At 42.2% G+C, this 18987-nt stretch overlaps 1 protein-coding gene across 2 annotated transcripts; it reads left to right on the top strand.

The window, feature by feature from the left end:
- Positions 1–584: 584 nt before the first annotated feature.
- Positions 585–17408, top strand: itih6 (inter-alpha-trypsin inhibitor heavy chain family member 6). 2 transcript variants are annotated; one of them, XM_077513260.1, is made up of 17 exons: positions 585–875; positions 1341–1376; positions 3851–4005; positions 6542–6652; positions 7056–7306; positions 7599–7768; positions 7841–7957; positions 9079–9250; positions 10145–11524; positions 13170–13202; positions 13303–13320; positions 13397–13444; positions 13518–13547; positions 13632–13724; positions 13882–13995; positions 15006–15392; positions 15504–17408. In XM_077513260.1, the coding sequence occupies exons 1-17, from the start codon at positions 765–767 to the stop codon at positions 15758–15760; spliced, it is 3483 nt and encodes a 1160-aa protein (XP_077369386.1). In that variant the 5' UTR covers positions 585–764; the 3' UTR covers positions 15761–17408. The 2 variants fall into 2 exon arrangements, with proteins under 2 accessions (XP_077369386.1, XP_077369388.1); XM_077513262.1 differs by having other exon boundaries at positions 586–875; positions 13683–13724.
- Positions 17409–18987: the final 1579 nt, after the last annotated feature.

Raw genomic sequence — 18987 nt, 5'->3', positions numbered from 1 at the left:
TGTGAATCGTGATACGAATCGAATCGTCAGGTACTAGGCAATTCACACCCCTAATGACTTCTATGTACTATTGATGTATTTTGTGAAATGTTTTGCAATAAAAAACAAACAAAAAAACAGCATACACTTCACCCAGAAGGAGGATGAGTAACGAAATCCAAATCGCAAATGCTGAACAAACTCTGCACTCCCAAACTCTGCAATCAGAAATAGTCAAAGTATGTGAAGGTTGAATCAGTGCTTGTACTGTACAATTATGTCTTTTGCAGTACAAATTGTAGTTTAGCAGCACAGAGCGTTTTTGCCGCCTGTGGTGAAGCGCACGTGTCCAGTGAAAGGGCTCCAGTGTGGTGGGCAGAGGAGAGCACGCTGGTCATTTTTTTTTTTCTTCTGCTCACATAACTGAGCGTGCATGTCAGCAATCCGTCATTCCACAAAGTGAATCTGAGTGGCAGCAACCCGCGAAATTTCCAGTATAGGCGCAGAAAAACTGCTAGACTTTTTTTTTTTTTTCTTTCCAACTTCTCGCCGTCTTGTTGCTCACTGTACCCGAGCTAGGGGATATATTTGGTGTGCGTGTGTGTGTGTTTTCCACCAACGTGAGGGAGGAGGGAAGGAGTGGGAGCCCCAAGCAAGCAGGCAAGCTGGCAGCGCGCGTGCGTGCGTGTAGTAGTTGGTGGTTAAAATGTGAGGTGCGTCACTCGTGCGAACATCATTTTACTTCTGTTTGAGGGTCTAAAAAAACAAAAAACAGACACTTGATCATGGAAATGATGCTTTGGAGCATCAAGTGCATCTCGTTTTTCTTCCTGTTTTACGCGCAAGAGGGATTATCTCGGGATTATTCGGATCATCCTGGACAAAATCTTCCAAGGGTGAGGACATTATTTCCCCTTGATGCCAAGACACATATATAGACAGTATCTGTGAACTATTATTATTTAAGGTGCACACTTTAAACATGAAAATATATTCGACTTTGGTCTAAACTTTTTTGAAGTGTAAAATAAAAGTGGAGCCACCTAGAAGTTATGTTTCCCACGTCGTTCTTCAGGTTGTTTGTATGAAATACCCGGATGTAATGTGTGGACACGGCAATGACTTCTGTGTCTAATGAACGTTTGAAACCACACGTGCGCCTTCCGCCTGCCCAGCGCCTACACTGAGAGCTTTTATTTATTCCCCCTCCATCGGTGAATGGTCGGGATTCATTATTTGTCCAAGTGTTGCCATGCAGCCCCAATTTAAGACCCATCATTAGTTGTTCTTGTTTTAGCTCAGCAACGCCAGCACTTTGTTGTTGTTCTTACTCACTACTGTGGCTCTCTCGTCTCTTGCAGAGAAGCAAACGCCAAAGTAAAGTGACCAGACCAGTGGTGAGTCTCCACACTCGACTGCACGCTGCCTGCCCGCTGCTTGTTGTAATTGCAGAGGTTCAAACGAATCATAGCAAGAGATTATCAGTGCACAAGTGCACACGTTTAACGGCGAGTTCACGCGGTAGGCCCTCAACCTTTCTACAAAATAAAACTCGTCTGTTCAAGAACCACAACCCTGAGTAATATCCAAATGGTTCCTAAAAAGTTTACAGTATTTCAAGTAGGCTATGTATGAACATTAGGTTTGACCATTAGAAAATAAAAACCCAGTTCTTAAATAATGATTTAATTCAAATTTATTGCACGTAGGAGTTACATTCAAAGCTTCTAAATGTTTTAAATCAAACCTTTAAAGATTAAATTCAACTTGCACTCACCTTAACTGAGCTGTACTTAATAAATATTGTACTGTAATGAAGTTAATCTTTTTGTAACATTATGCTCAGAGTCAATTTTAACATTAATGCCTTATTCCAAGATACCGTACTCGCAACGTTGTGGCAGTCTTACAATGAGAAAGTAGAAATTGGAAGAATAGAAAATTGCCATTAATTTCATACAATTTTTAAGGAAACGTGCTATATTTTGATAAATATGTCGATATAAAAATGATCCATAATTGTTTTGTTTTAGAAAGTTTTTGTATCAAGGTTAGGCCTACTAGTGGTATGGTACTTGGCATCGGTATCAGTGACTACTCGAGTTGACTAGTTATACCGGTATTGTCTGGGGGAAAATTTGACATAATTATCATTGAGTTTAAATTCAAGAAAATTAAAAAATGCTGCTTAAATCAGGATTCCATGCAAACATTGCTAATAAAAATGATCTAAATAAAAGTTTTTAAAACAAACAGTCGTAATCTAAAAGATTACAACTTAAAAGTTCAATACAACTGACTTGAACTTCAGAAATTTTTGTTGTCGCTGAAGCCCCAGTACTTTTTCCACCTCTCCTAATGAGCCCAGTTTGGTTTCAACGCTGTCATAAAGGCATCAAAACGATCACAACTCAACTAGTGTGCTGAAGTGACGAGAGACCTCCATCTTGAGAATGGCGTCGATCTACGCATGTCATAATCTGTAAAACTTCTCATTCAGTGTAAAGGCATACGAAAACATCCGGAGTGACATGTCAATGCTTGACCTGAGATCTTCAATGGGAATGATTTCAGTTGGAACAAGAAAAGAAAGTTGGAGCTTAGAAATGTCAGCTAGCGGGCTGTGGGATGGCAAACGGCGTTGGATGAGCGCACTGCTCTCAGCAGGCGCTGACGCAGTTCGCGTAAACAAGCAGACGGCATGCGGGGAGTCGCTTTGTGTTGTTTTTGTTGAGTTGGTGGAGGGAATCGGAGTGTTCCCTCACATAGAAAAAGAAGAACAAACACGTCACAGCTGGCAGCCTGACAACATTGGCCTGTCTAACTGCATTTTGTGATGTCCGATACCATTTTTTTCCAAACCGATACCAGTATAACAATACCACTAGTACTTTTGATACATAATATTTCCTCTCAAAATATAGTGACAGGTCATCTTAACACTCTTGTTAGGATGGTTTGTCAGAAATGACAATAATGTTCCTGGGTCAATTTGACCCATTATGAAAATGCTTCCTGTTAAACATTATTTACCCCTTTTTTTTTTTTTTTTGCAAATATTTCATATGAACCTTTTTTTTTTTTTAAACAAGATTCAATGAATACCTGCTGTTTGTAGTTGTTTACTTTGAAACAGGCTATTTTTGATCTTCCAATAGCATTCTGACAATTATGTATACAGTAACCCATGATTAACAGTTTTCAATGGCAATACGTCAAAATTAATATTAATTTGCCTTTAACTTTCAAATGGGTAATTTTGACCCAGCTATATTTAATGTCCCAAAAGTCACAAAAATGATTGTACTTTTTCACACTTGAATGTGTCACTTTGTCCCGCAATGTTTAATATTCCAAAACAGCCCAATAAACATTGTTTATCATTTATTATACCAGTTTCAGTGCGCATATGTCAAAACTAACAATTTCTTATAGAGTATAGGTTGTTGATGTGATGTGTCACAGCAAAAAAAAAAAAAATACAAAACAATATTTGTCAGTCAGCGAGTCAGTTTGACTTGGGATTTGCTTAAAGTTCCAAAAGAATCCTGGGAAACATAGCTATAGCGCATTATTAACTGCTTTAATTGCAAATATGTCAAAATGAACCATTTCAAGCTTCATGCATGCAAAAAAACTATTTTTTGTTCTTTAACTTGATAGCGGGTGATTTTGACCCACAACATAACAGGAGGGTTAAAGAAAAACTTATATATCCCAATAAAGCAATCTACTCCACACAAATAACTGATGTGATAGCTACACACACCAAAAAAAAAAAAAAAAGAAACAGCTGTGAGCACACTGCATAAAAGTATTCCAATGTATGACTTTTTGCTTTTCACATTTCACATATGTGCCGCACCTGCAGCTGAAGGTGACGGATTACCACGTCAAGTGTCGTGTGGTTTCCCGCTACGCCGTCACCAGCGTGCAGAGTTCCGTCTGGAACCAGATGGCCGTCACCAAGGAGGCCGCCTTCGAGGTGGACCTGCCTTCCTCCGCGTTCATCTCGAACTTCTCCATGTAAGTCCAGATGTGCACTCGGATTTGCTCAAAGAGGCTCCTGGGAATTGGGTGGGTCGTGTTTGATAAATGTAGCATTAGCCTGTGGAGTCGTGCGCTCTTGAAACAGCTGGGTCAAAAATAGCCCAAGTTTGATCAAAAGGTTGACCCAACTTTGGATTGTTTTGAAAACAAACAGTACGTCAAAACAAAATTATCACAATATTGGGGGGGGGTTGGCGATATTGAAAAAAGGTCACAATATTGTAAAAAAAAAATACAACAACAGCAATGCATATAAACCACCTACAATCTCTAATAAAAATATTGAGGCACTTCTCTTGCTAATGCAAGCACACATTGATCGCTTCACAAGCAAATTACGTTCCCCTTCATCTGACATGTAGCATAGATTTTAAACAGAAGGCCAAAACATCCCAAATGAAAATTAAATTGCACTAATAAACAAGCCACTAGAGGGTGCTAGAACTGCACAAGTGGAAATCTACCTGACTTTTTTTTAACAGATGTGTTTCCTTTTAAATATTGTGAACATGACGACGACGATATTGTGGCAGTTATAATGTCACGATATTGCCCTTATCGTTACCTCCTTAAATATGAGTATACACCCTTTAAAACTGCTGGGTCAAAAACAACCCAATTTTATTTTAATTTTTTTTAAATTCACCAACCTGTAATTTGATCATTTGTTTTGAGTTGTTTTGTAACTAAATAAACTAATTTCTTGTGGTTCTTGGGTCTAGAAACTTGGGTCAAATTGACCCAAGTAGCGGGTTGCTCCAATTTTTGACCAAAATTTGGTAATTTTTGACGCAGCAGTTTTAAGAGTGGCACAGTAAAGAGCCCTGATCTTGCGTCCTTACTGGGAGGCGGACATGCTATAAGCAGTCAGCCACCAGTCAAAGGAACAAAATCGACAAACCAAATATATCAACATATATATATCCACAAGTGAACTTTATGGATGTCCCAGTGCATGAGTTTTGATGTTTTCTTCCATCTCGGGTGACACATCGTGACCGAAGTGCATTCATTTCCAGGGCAAATAGAACATCAAGACTCCAGAGAGAAGTTGCGAGGAATTACGCAAGACATCAGGGGGCGGGGCATCGTTTGATTACTTAAGGGTGTTGGGAAGCGCGCTCATTTCCAAGTGCTAAATTTAAACAAAACAAACAAGTCAACGGCGCACGCCGGCAGCCATCATGCTGCTCGGAAGCGGGAATCCGAATGAGTGTGAATGGCGCCTTTTGTGCGCGCCTGCCGGCCAGAAAGTTCACAACAGAAGTTTGCCCAGTGGCGCTTCCCCCCTCGACGGCGGCACAGTTGACTGTGGCCCGCTGCCAAGCGGGACATGCCGCATATACCCACCACATCCCTGCGTGTGCACGCGCCGACCACTGCCGCCTTTCCACCTTTTAACTATGTGCGAGTTGGCAGCTATTTATTAAAATGTGTTTTTTTTCCCCCCACCAATGCATATTTTCGCACACTCTGAGCCTGTGCCGCTGGCAAATACCCAGAGGAGGAAAAAAAAAAAAAAAAGTGGTGCATGTGAAACTTAGAAGGCTTTGTTGGTGGACGCACAGCCAGTGGTTCACCTCCACAGCACGGAAACAAAAGCGCCTTCCATTTTCCACTCGGACCTTTGCACGCACGCAGCCAGGACAAGACGCCTTTCACTCCCATGCACACGTTTATTTTAGTTGCTGTTTGAAGTTTTTTTTTTTTCTCCCGGAATATATTTATTCTAAGTATTTGACCTTAATTTAGCACCGTGTCATGTGACCCCCGCAGAAATAAGTGTGAATTGGACAGCTCGGGGAGTCGGCTTGTCTCTGGGATTTTGTTGGGTGCTGCATGCATGGGGGAAATTATTTTTCCACTCAGCCTGTTTTGGAGCATGCCTCCTTTTGACACGCCATCCGCTGCTAACAAGCAACATGTGTGTTGCCGTGGCACTTTAACAATGAAGGTGAAGTGTGCACGCGTGATGAAATACGTTGGTACCGTTTCGTGACACGGGTCCGACTTTAAATTGCTCGGAAAAATAATTTCCATTGAGCTCAATTATCCACACTCCCTTTTAGCATAGCGCGCCGCTTATTCTTCGTGCGAGAGGCAGGGAAACTCGGGCCTGGTCGTTAGCCAATCACAGGGCACGTGTAGACAAAGAACCAGTCAGGACATTTTTAAATATTCAGTTCACCTGGCGTTCATGTTTTTGGAATGAACCGAACCAGTAGCCTACCTGCCTATAGTGAACACAGCCTGGATTTGAACCCACAACCTCTGAATTGTGAGGTCAACCGCAATGCCGCCTGAAAGTAAACAATTCCAACTAAAATGAAAGTTTTGTAGAGTTAAGCCGCAACCAATTTCCTCGTCGTAGTGTCATTATGGTCCTGTATTGTGATGATGGCATTTAACTTGAGAAATGTGTCTAAAGTGTTTGAAATGTGGAGTCTGTTGTGGTTGGGCCACTGAAGGTGATCCACTTTGTCTCCTTGATGTCTTTCGTCTTTCCCATCAGCACGTCCAGCGGCAAGGAGTACGTGGCGCAGGTGAAGGAACGAGCCACAGCCAGGAAAATATACGACGCGGCAAAGAAGCACGGAAAAACAGCCGGACTGCTCGCTACCAAGTTAGTTTCACATAACATCAAGTTAGTGGACTGGGCAAACATCATCTTTGGTTTGTTACAACGCTGAATTGATCTATCTATTTTAATGTCACCATTGTGGGACCAGTAAAGATTAGCTTATCTTATTTTACCATTAGCTTAGCATTCTTGAGTAGAATGAAGCCCCCCCCCCCCCCCCCCCCGCCCCCCAGCAAGGAAAATAATTTTTTTGCCTTCTATTGAAACCAAATTTGTCATTTCAGAATGGCTACCAAACTAGAAGTTAGCAGTTTGTTGGTTAGCAATCTACTTCCTGGTTGAAGGAGGACAATAATAAAGTGTTGACTGATGAACAGGTGTCAAATGGCAGCTGAAGTGGAACTTCCCGTGGTTCTTTCTAATAACGCTCGTTTGTTTTCACTAGAGAGCGCGAGATTGAGAAGTTTCGCGTGGCGGTGAGCGTGCAAGCAGGAGCTCGGATGTCCTTCCGCCTGACTTACGAGGAGCTGCTACCTCGCCGCCTGGGCCGCTACGAGCTTAGTGTGGGTCTGCGGCCCGGCCAGCCCGTCTCCAACCTCACGTTGGACGTCAGTCTCGCCGAGCCGACGGGCGTCACTTTCATCAAGGTCCTTCCACTTCGGACAAGCAGACTGCTGGCCGACAACAACGCTCAAGGTCTTTCAGGCTCATGTTTATTCTTTATTCGGATCCGCATTAGCTTCCACAAACTAATGATTGCTAGTCTTCCTGTGGTCCTCAAAATTAATACAGCAAAAACGTTTTTGGTTTTTTTCCACAAACGTTACTTTTTTTTTTTTTTTTACAACACAGGGTAAATCATTTATAAAAATTGAAAATAAAAGTGTATCTAAACAGCTTCCCTGAGGAACCCCACAAGAAATTGCTCGGTTAGAAAAATAACTATTAAAAATACTTTCGGTGGCCTGCCATGCCGGTTTTCCTGCAGGTGTCGGAGACCCTCCTGCATCGACTCAGATTAACCAGAGCGTTGGCTGCGCTCGGGTTCGTTACGCTCCCACTACTCAGCAGCAGGTCAGCATTTCCCCCAAGGGTCTGAACGCCGACTTTTTGATCCAGTACGACGTGAACCTCACAGACCTGATGGGTGACATCCAGGTTAGTGACATCGTCGAAAGCCGATGCTGTCAAACGGAGACGTATGATGTCTGTTTTCTCGCCGCCTCTCAGGTGTTTGACGGCTACTTTGTGCATTACTTTGCACCCAGAGGACTTCCTGTGGTCCCCAAGGATGTCATATTTGTCATCGATGTCAGCGGCTCCATGATCGGCACCAAGATCAAACAGGTCTTGTCAAAAAGATAAGGCCAAATATGATGATGTTGATGCTTTGCTTCCCTAATCATTCTTGGCTCATTCTGGAATTGGAGGAAAATATGGAACCAATATTCTGTAACAGACCATATATGTTATAACTTTTTTTATGGTTTCAAGAAAAATAGGCTATAATTTCATTTGTCCGGTTAAACCACATTACACTTTATTATCCGTTAATTTTTTGCTGTGTAATCCAGTTCCAGATACTCAAGCACATGAAACATTTGTAAAATGTTTCATGTGCTTGAGTATGAAAGAAGAAGAGTATGAAAGAATGTATCCTTTGCATTTTATTTGCACGCTAAATCTAAATCATCTAAATTCCTATGTTTTACTTGGAAAACTGGGTGGCAAAACAATGCTAATGTTCGTTTTGCTCAAGTGTACATGCTAGCTGTGTTAGCTCCTATGCTAACTTGTCAAGAACAAACTTGGCTGTGCCATAAAAGAAAGTAAGTTTTTTCTGATTACAGTATGTGAGTAAAAGTGTCTTTAGTGACACTCCATTAGTGTTGAAAGCAATGAAAAAGTATGAATAAAGAGAGGACTTGTCATTACTGCTGAGTCATGGAGCCATGACTCATTTAGCCATAGTTTCAGTAGTAAGAAGATATTTTTGTCTATAAGTAATGTAATAAATTAATTATTTTTCATGAACAATTAATACCTTTAAAACCTCATTTTTCTGCCTGCTGCCGACTGAAGATGACATCAACTGTGCTCAGGAAATAGGTAATGACCAACAATGGGTCAGTGTGCTGACCAAACCTGGAAAACAGGTGAGCCGTGATTGGTCGTTAGTCGTTGCCCATTTCCTCAGTACGCATGATGTCATCTTCAGTCAACGGTAAGTGGGCAAATGCATTTTTTAAGGTATTAATTGTTCATGAAAAAGAATGAAATATTACATTCTGGAAAAAATATCTTCTTACTGCTGAAAATTGTTAAATAAGTCAAGTATCCCTTTAAATATTTAGGAATCATGTTAATTACAAGTACAGTTCCATTTTTGTCTCATGACAATTGTTGTCGGTATTTAAGTGTCGTCTCTCTGTGGAACGAGCCTCGACTTTTGCGATTTGTGCCAGCAGACCAAGCAGGCAATGAGCACAATCCTCGGGGACCTTCGGGAAGGAGACCACTTCAACATTGTTACCTTCTCCGATAAAGTTCACACGTGGAAGAAAGGGTGCACGGTGCGCGCCACGAGGCAGAACGTACGAGACGCCAAAGAGTTCGTCAAGAGGATCATCGCGGAAGGATGTGAGTCCACATCGTTACCTTTTGGATTTGTATTGCTAGAGTCATTCAAAAGTCAAGGTTGGGCTCTGAAGGTGATTCAGTATTATTATTATTGTTATTATTATTACTATTATAATTATTATTATTGTTATTATTTTTATTATTATTAATTAATTAAATCCCTCAAGTTACTTGTACATTTGCCTTAAAGGGGACGTCAACAAAGAAAAAAAAAATGCTGACAATAATATGATCTATACAGTGCCACCAGTCTAATTATGGTATTTTGCTTAATATTGTGTTAGTGGAATATGAGTTAAGCAGCAAAATCCAGCAGTTTTCATCAATATCAAGGAAGCCATTTTGCCACTTGCTGTCGAGTGAAGATGGCATCACAGTTGCTCAGGGCTCAGGTAACAACCAATCACAGCTCAGCTTCAGAAAACAGGTGAGCTGTGATTGGTAGATGCCTGCAACTGTGATGTCATCTTCAGTCGACGGCTTGTGGCAAAATGGTTTCCCCCTGAGATGCATAAAATCGGCTGGATTTTGCTTCAGAACTCATAGCATAAATGTAATATTAATCAGAATGTCATGATAAGACTAGTGAGGTCGCATATTATTGTCAAGAAATGTTTAACGTTGACTTCCCCTTCACACTACTTCTAAAAGGGTTTCAAATCAAGGATATGGTTTCAAACAAGAGTTGGGGTTTCAATTTATTTTTTTGAAGCCAAGTTTATGATTTTAAATTCAGTTTTCAAGCAAGGGTTAAGATTCCAAATTATGGTTTGAAGGCAAGTTTGGGGTTTTGAGTCTTTCCTTTGCCTGCCTGAATGTTACCTAGCTCAGGTCTGCCTAATCTTTGTTCTGTCTTTGCTTATCTCCAGCGTTGCTCTCTCCATCTCTCTTCAGGGACCAACATCAATGCAGCTCTGCTCTCGGCCGCCCAGCTGATCAACCCTCCGTCCTCCGGCTCCCGCCGCGTCCCTCTGGTGGTTTTCCTCACCGACGGCGAGGCCACGATCGGCGTGACGGCGGGCGACGCCATCTTGAGTAACGCCAAGAAGGCGCTGGGCTCGGCCTCTCTCTTTGGTCTGGCCTTCGGGGACGACGCCGACTTCCCGCTCCTCAAACGTCTGGCTCTGGACAACCGCGGCGTGGCTCGGATGGTTTACGAGGACGCAGACGCCGCCCTGCAGCTCAAAGGCTTCTACGACGAGGTGGCCAGCCCCTTGCTGTCCGACGTCCAGCTGGACTACCTGGACCATCAGGCATTCGACGTCACTCGCTCTCTCTTCCCGAACTACTTCCGAGGCTCCGAGTTGGTGGTGGCCGGAAGGCTTCGAGCGGGGCTGAAGGACTTCAAGGTGTCCCTCTCCGCCAGTGATTCCAAGCAGCGCGTGAAGCTGGAGAACGACGTCCTGATCAACAGCACCTGGCGCACGCCGGACTGCTCGGGGGCTCCCGAAGGCATGTCCAGCTTTGTGCGGCGTCTTTGGGCGTATTTCACCATCAAGGAGTTGCTCCTCGCCAAACTCAACACCACGGATGCCGTTGCCCAGAAGCTCCTGGCAGACAAGGCCACCAACATCTCCTTGGAGTACAACTTTGTCACGCCCGTCACGTCTTTAGTCGTCGTGAAGCCCGATGCGGATAAAGTCGCTCCAACCACGGCGAAGCCTTCCGTCTCGATAACTGCGACAACAACCAAAACGCCCACCGCAAAGAGACCCCTGCCCCTCTCTAACCCGAGAACCAACAAGCAAAACCCTCCCAGACAACCAAAAAAACCTCCAGTACCTCCTCCTACCGCAAAAACTGTGAAAACAACGCCAACCTCCAGCCTTGTGCCATTCTCTGGCAAAAAGCCTTCCCACAATGATTCCAAAAGTGCCTCTGTGCCTCCTGCTGGGAAAATGTCCAGCTCTTTGCTCCCTTTTCCCAAGACAGCAGAGCCTTCCGCACCCGGAAAAGTCTCCATGCCACCTTTGCCCACCGTGGAGCCAAAGGTGGCAAGCGGCGGCACGCCTCCCGCCCTTCTCGAGAGATCCTCAAGGCTCCCACCCGCTACCAGGCGCACGGAACCGGAGAGCAGCACGGCATCTCCTCGGCCAGACGCCAGCAGCACGCCACCCACTCCCACTCCGGTTCCTGCTCCTGATTTAGAAGGAAACATCACAAAGGCTGCAGTAGAAAACAGAATCGGCGTCGCCACCCTGTTGGCTGCCACCTTTGCGCCCATGCCTGGTGTGACGGATGGGCCCAGGTTGTGGGAGGCAGCAGGCCTTCTGGGTAAATTCTTTACCATCTTACCTCAACTAAACAACTCAGGCCAAGAACCCAACCTAACTTCATTTATGTAGCACTTTCACAACCAAAGTAGAATAGAATCATACTAATACAAAAAAAGAGATGACAATCAATTAGCTCATTTGCTCCCAAAAACGTATAAATACGTATTTTAAATATTACCAGTGTCCCAAAGACGTATTTATGTTTTTGTTTTTGTTTTGTTTTTTTAATGCTAGAACATACAGAAGGTTTTGATGCAGCCTCTGAACTGCCAAGAACGGTTGAAGCAATTGTAGTTATTACAAAAACGGCCAGCAGGTGGCAGCAGAGTATAAGAGATCAACCAGGGTCATGTTGCAAACAAGCTGTTTCCCCCGCAGTTTAAAACAGATGTGTGAATAATGATGAAACTTAGCTATATTCTAATGCGAATAGCTGAAAAACGGAAAGAGGTGGAAATGTACTTTTTCCTGGTGAAAGAAGAGACTCTAATCTTTCTTTTGGTAGGTTCCATGTTTTTATATCAATAGAACACAATATTCTGTGGGCTTTGTAAAATTAGTCAAAATCCAGTAAAACAGCCGGAGCGAAGGGGTTTGCTCAAGTGAAAATGGCTGGGAATGAATAAGTTAAAATTTTAATCATAATTAATGATGATTTCTATAGTTAACTTGTGATTTATTTTATTTTTTAAAATTTTTTGCTAATTAAGTTTGTAGCTCTTCTAAAGTATATTTTTCAAGTTTTTATTATTCTTATTAACATGAGCAGACAAGTACGCTTTTACCTTAAGGAAAATTATTTATTATTGTAACATTTCCTATTAATGCCCATCGTGAAACAGGTGGGCACAGACTATAAAACTGTCCTATCCTGATTTTTTTTAATTGAAAATAAAAAAAAAAATAATAATTTAATTGTATTTTATTTATGTATTTATTTCATTTTATTCTTGATTTTTTTTACTCTGATTTTAATTGACTTTATAATGTGCACTTTGAGATTTATTTTCTAAATGTAGTGTGTTACGATTAAAATATATTAGGCCTATTGTTATTATTATTATTATTATTATTATTATTATTATTATTATTATTATTATTGTTGTTGTTACTGTAAAACTAGACACACAACCAAAAAAATATATCCGTATTGTACTTTGTAAAAACAGCACTTTGTTTTACAATCAAATAGCTTCATTCCAAAAATCGCCATTAAACACAAATTCCCTTTCACGTCTGTGATTTTTTTTTAAAAGCGTGATTAACGCATGCAGCATGACCCTGAATAAAGTCATGATCGAAGAAAATTAGTGACAAGTTGTAACAATATATGCCTGTGAATAATATTATGTTATATTTTTGGGGAAGTTGCTGAAGAATGTGTGTGTGACTTTTCACTTTTTGAAATTATATGACGACCGTGACTTCAATGCTAATTTTTTAGCGCACCAATGGGATTTGAAATTGTTTGTTAGCATTAACGCATTAATTTTGGTAGCCGTAATATCTTCTCCCTTTAAAAATACATCTTAGATCCATTCACATGGGCGACACAGTTTGATAATTGTTCTTTACCTACATGTAAATGTAAACAAACAGACAAACAAACAAAACTAAATGTTCTTACTTTATCTTTCCACTAGATGTCTCTACCTCCATTCAGATCCAGAGAAAAGGTGAAGACATTTTTTTTTCCTTTCCATCTTTATAAAAAATACTGTGATGCACTGGTTCAAGAAAATTCTCATTGTCATTTATATATCTTTTATTAAACAGATATCGACCTTGTGAAAGGTAAGTATGATTTATCGTTCTTAATATGGTAAAGAATCACTTCATAAAACTCAATTTTGCCGTGTGCTTTGTCCAGACTATGAGACGACGTATGACTACGACTACGATCTCAACTATGATGCCTGTAAGTTGAGAACGTGAGACAAGCCTCTCCTCCCTGAAAACTTGTTTGCCTTCTTTCCTCTCTCTCCTTTTAGGGGGAAACGCTGCCGACACGGAATCCTTCGGTAGGTATCGTCGTCCGACGGTTGAATTGTTAAGACGCTGTGACGACGCCATCCGTACATGTGCAGTCTTGTGATTGATTTCAGTGCTTGGCAGTGAAGAGGATTGTCCTTTAGTTGAATGTCTTGTGCTTTTAGAACCTCCGTCCAGACTCAGCGCTGAGCACTTCTCCTCATCAGGTGACCTGCTCATTTACTAGTAGCTTCATTTATTTTATACCAGTGGATCAAACAGATTGTTGGCGTTCTCATTGTGCTCTACTGATTGGTGGAGTTGGTCGTTCAAATGTCAAGGCAAATGCATGTCTTGAGTTTGAATTTTGCTCTTTTGTTGCAGCGGATGGAGATCCGCATTTCGTGCTCCAATTGCCAAAGCAGCAACAGAACTTGTGTTTCACCGTCGATGGCCGAGCGGACGATGTGCTCAGGCTGGTGGACGACCCGCAAAGAGGTTCATTTTCTCATTCGTCACGCTTGCTTTGCTGTCTGTTAATTGTTAATGTAAAATGGCTGCCACATCCTGGCACGTCAGAACACAGATCCCTCTGGTGTATTGCAACAACATAAGTGGCAGTAACTGTAAAGACAGCTTGAGCGACAAAAAAACGAACCATTTGTACAAGAATACCAGTAATAAAAAAAGAGTTTTTACAGGGATACTTGACTCATTGAGCCATTTTCAGCAGTAAAAAGTTCATATTTTGTCCAGCATTAATTTGATAATGGCATCATTTTTTCATGTACAATTTTTACAAAACATTTGTTTCCGCTTGCTGGCGACTGAAGATGATATCGCCTGCGCTGAGGAAATAGGTAACGACCAATCATGGCTCAGGTTACTGACCAAACTCAGAAAACAGGCGAGCCGTGATTGGTCGTTACCGACTTCCTCAGCACAGATGATGTCATCTTCAGTCGACAGCAAGTGGGGGAAAAAAAAAAAGTTTTTAAAGGTATTAATTGTACATGAAAAATAATGAAGTTGTCAAATTAATTCTGGGCAAAACTAAATTTACTCGGCATGTTTTTCCGGGGATAAACAAGAACAAAACAAGCACTATTTGCATGGATTGTCAATGAGCGAGCTTCTTTTTGTCCCATTTCCGGTTTTAAGCTAATGAAGTCCTTGTGGTCTAAAAATAGCATTTGTGCGGTTCCCCATTAGGGGTTTCAGTATCTTTCTCAAGGACACTTCAACATGGTCACAAAAGCCAGGGATCAAACCCACAACCTCTGGTTTTGGAGACAACCACTCTACCACTGAGCCATGCTACCCCCATAAATAGTATTGTGCATTACAAATGTGAAAAATATCACTTTATTTCGAAACTGGCAACCTTTTTGAAATGTATTTCTAAATGAAATTCAGTACGGTACTCTTTCCTGTTATTGATAAATTATTTGAAAATGGTCCACACGCTTGCTCTCTGTTTGTATAACAAAGTGTGTACCCCCGTGAAGGACTGCTGGTGGACGGACACCTGACCGGAGCTCCCCCGAAGCTCGGCCACGAAAGCCGCTCGCGAACGTACTTCGACCGACTGAGGATCTCGGCGGTGGCGGCGGACCGCTCGGGCGTCATCGCCATTACGGTGTCGCTGGACGAGGTGACGGTGGAAGGCGAAGGGCGGGACAGTCTCAGCGTCAATCGAATGGGATCGGTGACGAGGGGCGGCGTGACGGTCGCCGTGGACAACCACCGGGGCTGCTGGATCTGGCTTGCCGAGGACGTGCACTTCCTGGTTCTCTTCCATCGCTACAAGCACCCCAGCTACCTGCAGATGGCGCACTTGGGCTTCTACATCACGCGTGGACGAGGGCTGTCGGCCGCCACTCGAGGCCTGCTGGGTAAGAGGCCGATGTCAGCCATCTGTTTTGTGGCACGGAGTCCTGAAATGTTTTATTTTGTAGTTTTATTTCTTTTTTCTGAAAATGCTAATTGCTAACATTCCATCGCAGGCCAGTTCCAGCATGCTGCCATGAGCGTTGCAGCAGTGAGCGATTCTCATCCTCACCACGGGGAAAACGAGGATGGAACGTTGGCTCGAGGGGTCCTGAGGCGGGGCTCTCAGCTGCTGCCCGTCACCTTGCAGGACAAGATGCTGAAGGACTCGCTACTCAGGCGACACGTGCAGCAGTGCTGGGTGGTGCCCAAGTCGGAGGTAGAGCGACTGCTCGGTCAGCCGTACGCCAGCTATGTGCTGGATGGCGTGTAATCGTAGCCCGGCCGGCTCCGCCCGGTCGCCTGGCAACCGTGCGGCTCGGGTCGGACCGTGACATTGTTGTTCAACCAACAAAACTGGCGCTCGGCCGGACTACGGCGTTGCCACCTATTTCCTGGTGACGTTCGGCTTTTCTGTGTGCGGTGAAGGAGAAAAGAATTCAAAACAAAAATACGCACAAGTGCCTTAACCGTAACTCAGCTGCATCATTTGAGCCGGGGGGGGTCATTTGAGTTCAGGGGTCACATTCACCCCAATTGGATCTCCATTGAGCTGGACCAAAAGGTCTGTGGCTTAATAATGATTTTTTTTTTCACACTGTCTAGATGCAAATATATGCAAAAAGATCCTGAAAATATTCACATTCATTATCGTTTCCAATTCTTGCTGCAAGACATACAAGCAATCTGAAATGTCTTCACAAGAATGAGTGCAGGTTCAAGTCCAGGGGCAACTTACACATGAAACCGGGTCTACATGTATACTCTATGTATCTTTTTATAAAATAACTTTTTAAGGTGTAGAAATCGTTTGAAAAGGGTTGTTCAAAGCCACTTTTTTTTTCAGACCACACTTTTGATACATATCTCCCCCCAAAAAACAATCAGTCAAATCTTTTTGAAGAAATATATATATTTCTTTAAAATTGAATTCAATTAACAATTTTCTAGTCTTCTCATTTCTAGTTCATGATCATAAAATGGCCACAAGATAACATTATCGGCTGCTGACGTGAATACTGATAACTTGAAATAAGGACAGTTTTTTTTATTATTATTCATTCTGCTATCAGTAATCGCCCATCCCTACTTTTAAATTGACACATATTTTCACATCCATCTGGACATCTTGATGACCTCAACTGACTTATCACACCATATAAACTCAAGCAGAAACTTTTCAGAAAGTGGCTGCAGTTGCCCCCCCTCACCCACCCTCCACCTTATAAATGTCAACATCAAAATACATACAAGTTGTGGCAATGAATGAATGAAAAACACATTTAGGGATTCCACTGACTAATCCAATGATTTAAGTTGAATGTGTTGACTCAAATTTCTGACTAAAATCTTTAAATACCCTTTGAAGGAACTGTCTCACTTTGCACCTGAAAGTCGTCATCTTTTCATCTTCTCAAGTACGTTAATATCAGGCGTTTCAGGACACCATTTAAGTATGTCATTGCGCCCTCAAGTGGCTAAAGTAATGAACAGTTCTCTCTGCCCACGGGCCAGATTGGACTCCCGGTTGTGGACTCATTTGTAGACGCTTGTTGTTCAGTTCAACATGGCAGCCACATGTCTTCCGTGTGGCAGAGATAATTATATTACGAGGGCTCTTGTTTTAGTAAATGTGCATAAAGAGTCATTTATGCATCCATCCGTTTGGTCTTAAAGAAAAAAAAAAAAACAACTCAGACCCTTTTTCAATATTTCGCCATGTGTGTGGTTTTTATTTTTCTATCATTTCATTCATAGTTTAATTGAATGTATTTGTTACACAAGACATTAGGCATTGTTCACATACTAGTGATCAAACAAGGACAGTAAGTTTTCTATGACTCGGCCTATTTCTTTAGTCAATTCAAAGGGAAATTGTCAAGAGTGGGTCAAACAATGAGAATTAAAACAGTACAACCACACGTGGGGCGTTTTGTTTTCAATAAATATAAAAAAAAAAATGAAAACAATGTTAGAGCACTGTATGCTGACGAAGGCAGGGCAATATTAATAAGGAGCGAGTATTCCAGTTATTTTTAGCTAACATTTGTCCACACACAAACAATGTCAAGTTAAACAATGAATAAAACAGTGTGAAAGTGGCAAAAAGACAACCATTCACATTCGGACTTGGGCTGTCCACAATACCGTTTTCTGGATCCAAGCGTGACGCAAACATCGGAAGGAAGGATGACTGCGGAAGGTCAAAAGAAAACACATGGTTGCTCTGGATTTGTGTGCGAGCGCTTTGCACAACGAGCAAAATGACGGCACTCTATAACATCTTGAACTGGAATAAATAGAGAATATCATCAAGACACGAAACTCTGTTCAGGGTTTCCGAGTGAGCGGATGCAAAAGGGAACACTGGGAGGGGCAGAGGCATTAAGCAAGTGAGCGCCGTTAAGAGGGACGAAAGATTTGAATCAAACCCCAAATTAAGGCTTCAAGCAAATACCAGCGTGTCGGTTTGTTTATTGTGGGGCGGCACTTCTCTTTGTAGAGTCATCTCGCCGTCCCTCCCTCTGTCGTCAAACTCGCACTTTCATTACACTCAGAAATGTTGGGACATGGACACAATTGTCCTCGTTTTGGCTTTAATCACCATTGTGACTGATTTGAAATGAAAGCAACAAGATACTGCAGAATTTCAGCTTGAATTTGAGGTGAACAGTGTCAGAATTACTTCAGTTTGTATACGTGCCTCCCATTTTTTAATAAAACAAAATTGGCTGTTCCACGGCCAGGTGGGCACGTTTAGCTGCCAATCTGAATTTCTTCATGTTGCAACTGCTAACAAAAGCAGCAGGATGAATTTAGAAGTGTTCCGCCAAATGCTTCAGAACGCATTGGAAGGTCAGCACTTCACAGTGTGGATGGACAATAACCTGAAGCTACTTCAAGCAAAAAAAAAAAAAAAAAACACTCACACCCTCAAATTCAAGCTCAAAGAATTGCATTTAAATGTCATCTTGTCACTGATCTATATATTTGACTGGATAGCCGATAGGCCGAGACTTTTGAGGTCGCGAGGCCGCTACATTGCTCCTCCCAAGAAACGTTTCTCGGCATACGATCCTATTAGGCCTGCACGATATATCGTTTGAAGATTGTGATGTGCGCATGCGCGACAGCCACATCGTAAGACGTGCGATGTTTTTTTTTTTTTTTTAGAGCAGGCAAACGTTTGTTTTGTTTCATGAAGATAGCAAGCTACTACGTGCTCTGCACAACCTCTCGCGCTCCCCCCCTCCCTTCTGCTAATCAGCCCCCCCCCCCTTAAATAATTAATTTAAGAATTATAACTGTAATTCAACAAAAGATGCCTCCGCCAAATCTAATACCGGGGTCTGAGCGATAAAAGAAAAAGGGGGTCTTCAAAGCAGCACATACTTAATTTGTTAATTTTTATTTTGTTAAAAAATAGTGATCAGCCGCACCCCCCACCCCCACTCCACCTCTGGCCTTATACTAACTGTCTATGAGCTGCATATGTCTCAT

Source organism: Festucalex cinctus, chromosome 2, assembly GCF_051991245.1.
Source record: "Festucalex cinctus isolate MCC-2025b chromosome 2, RoL_Fcin_1.0, whole genome shotgun sequence".
In the NCBI taxonomy this organism is placed as follows: Eukaryota; Metazoa; Chordata; class Actinopteri; order Syngnathiformes; family Syngnathidae; genus Festucalex; species Festucalex cinctus.
The sequence above is the reverse complement of the archived record's forward strand: the minus strand, read 5'-3'. Positions and strand labels throughout refer to the sequence as shown.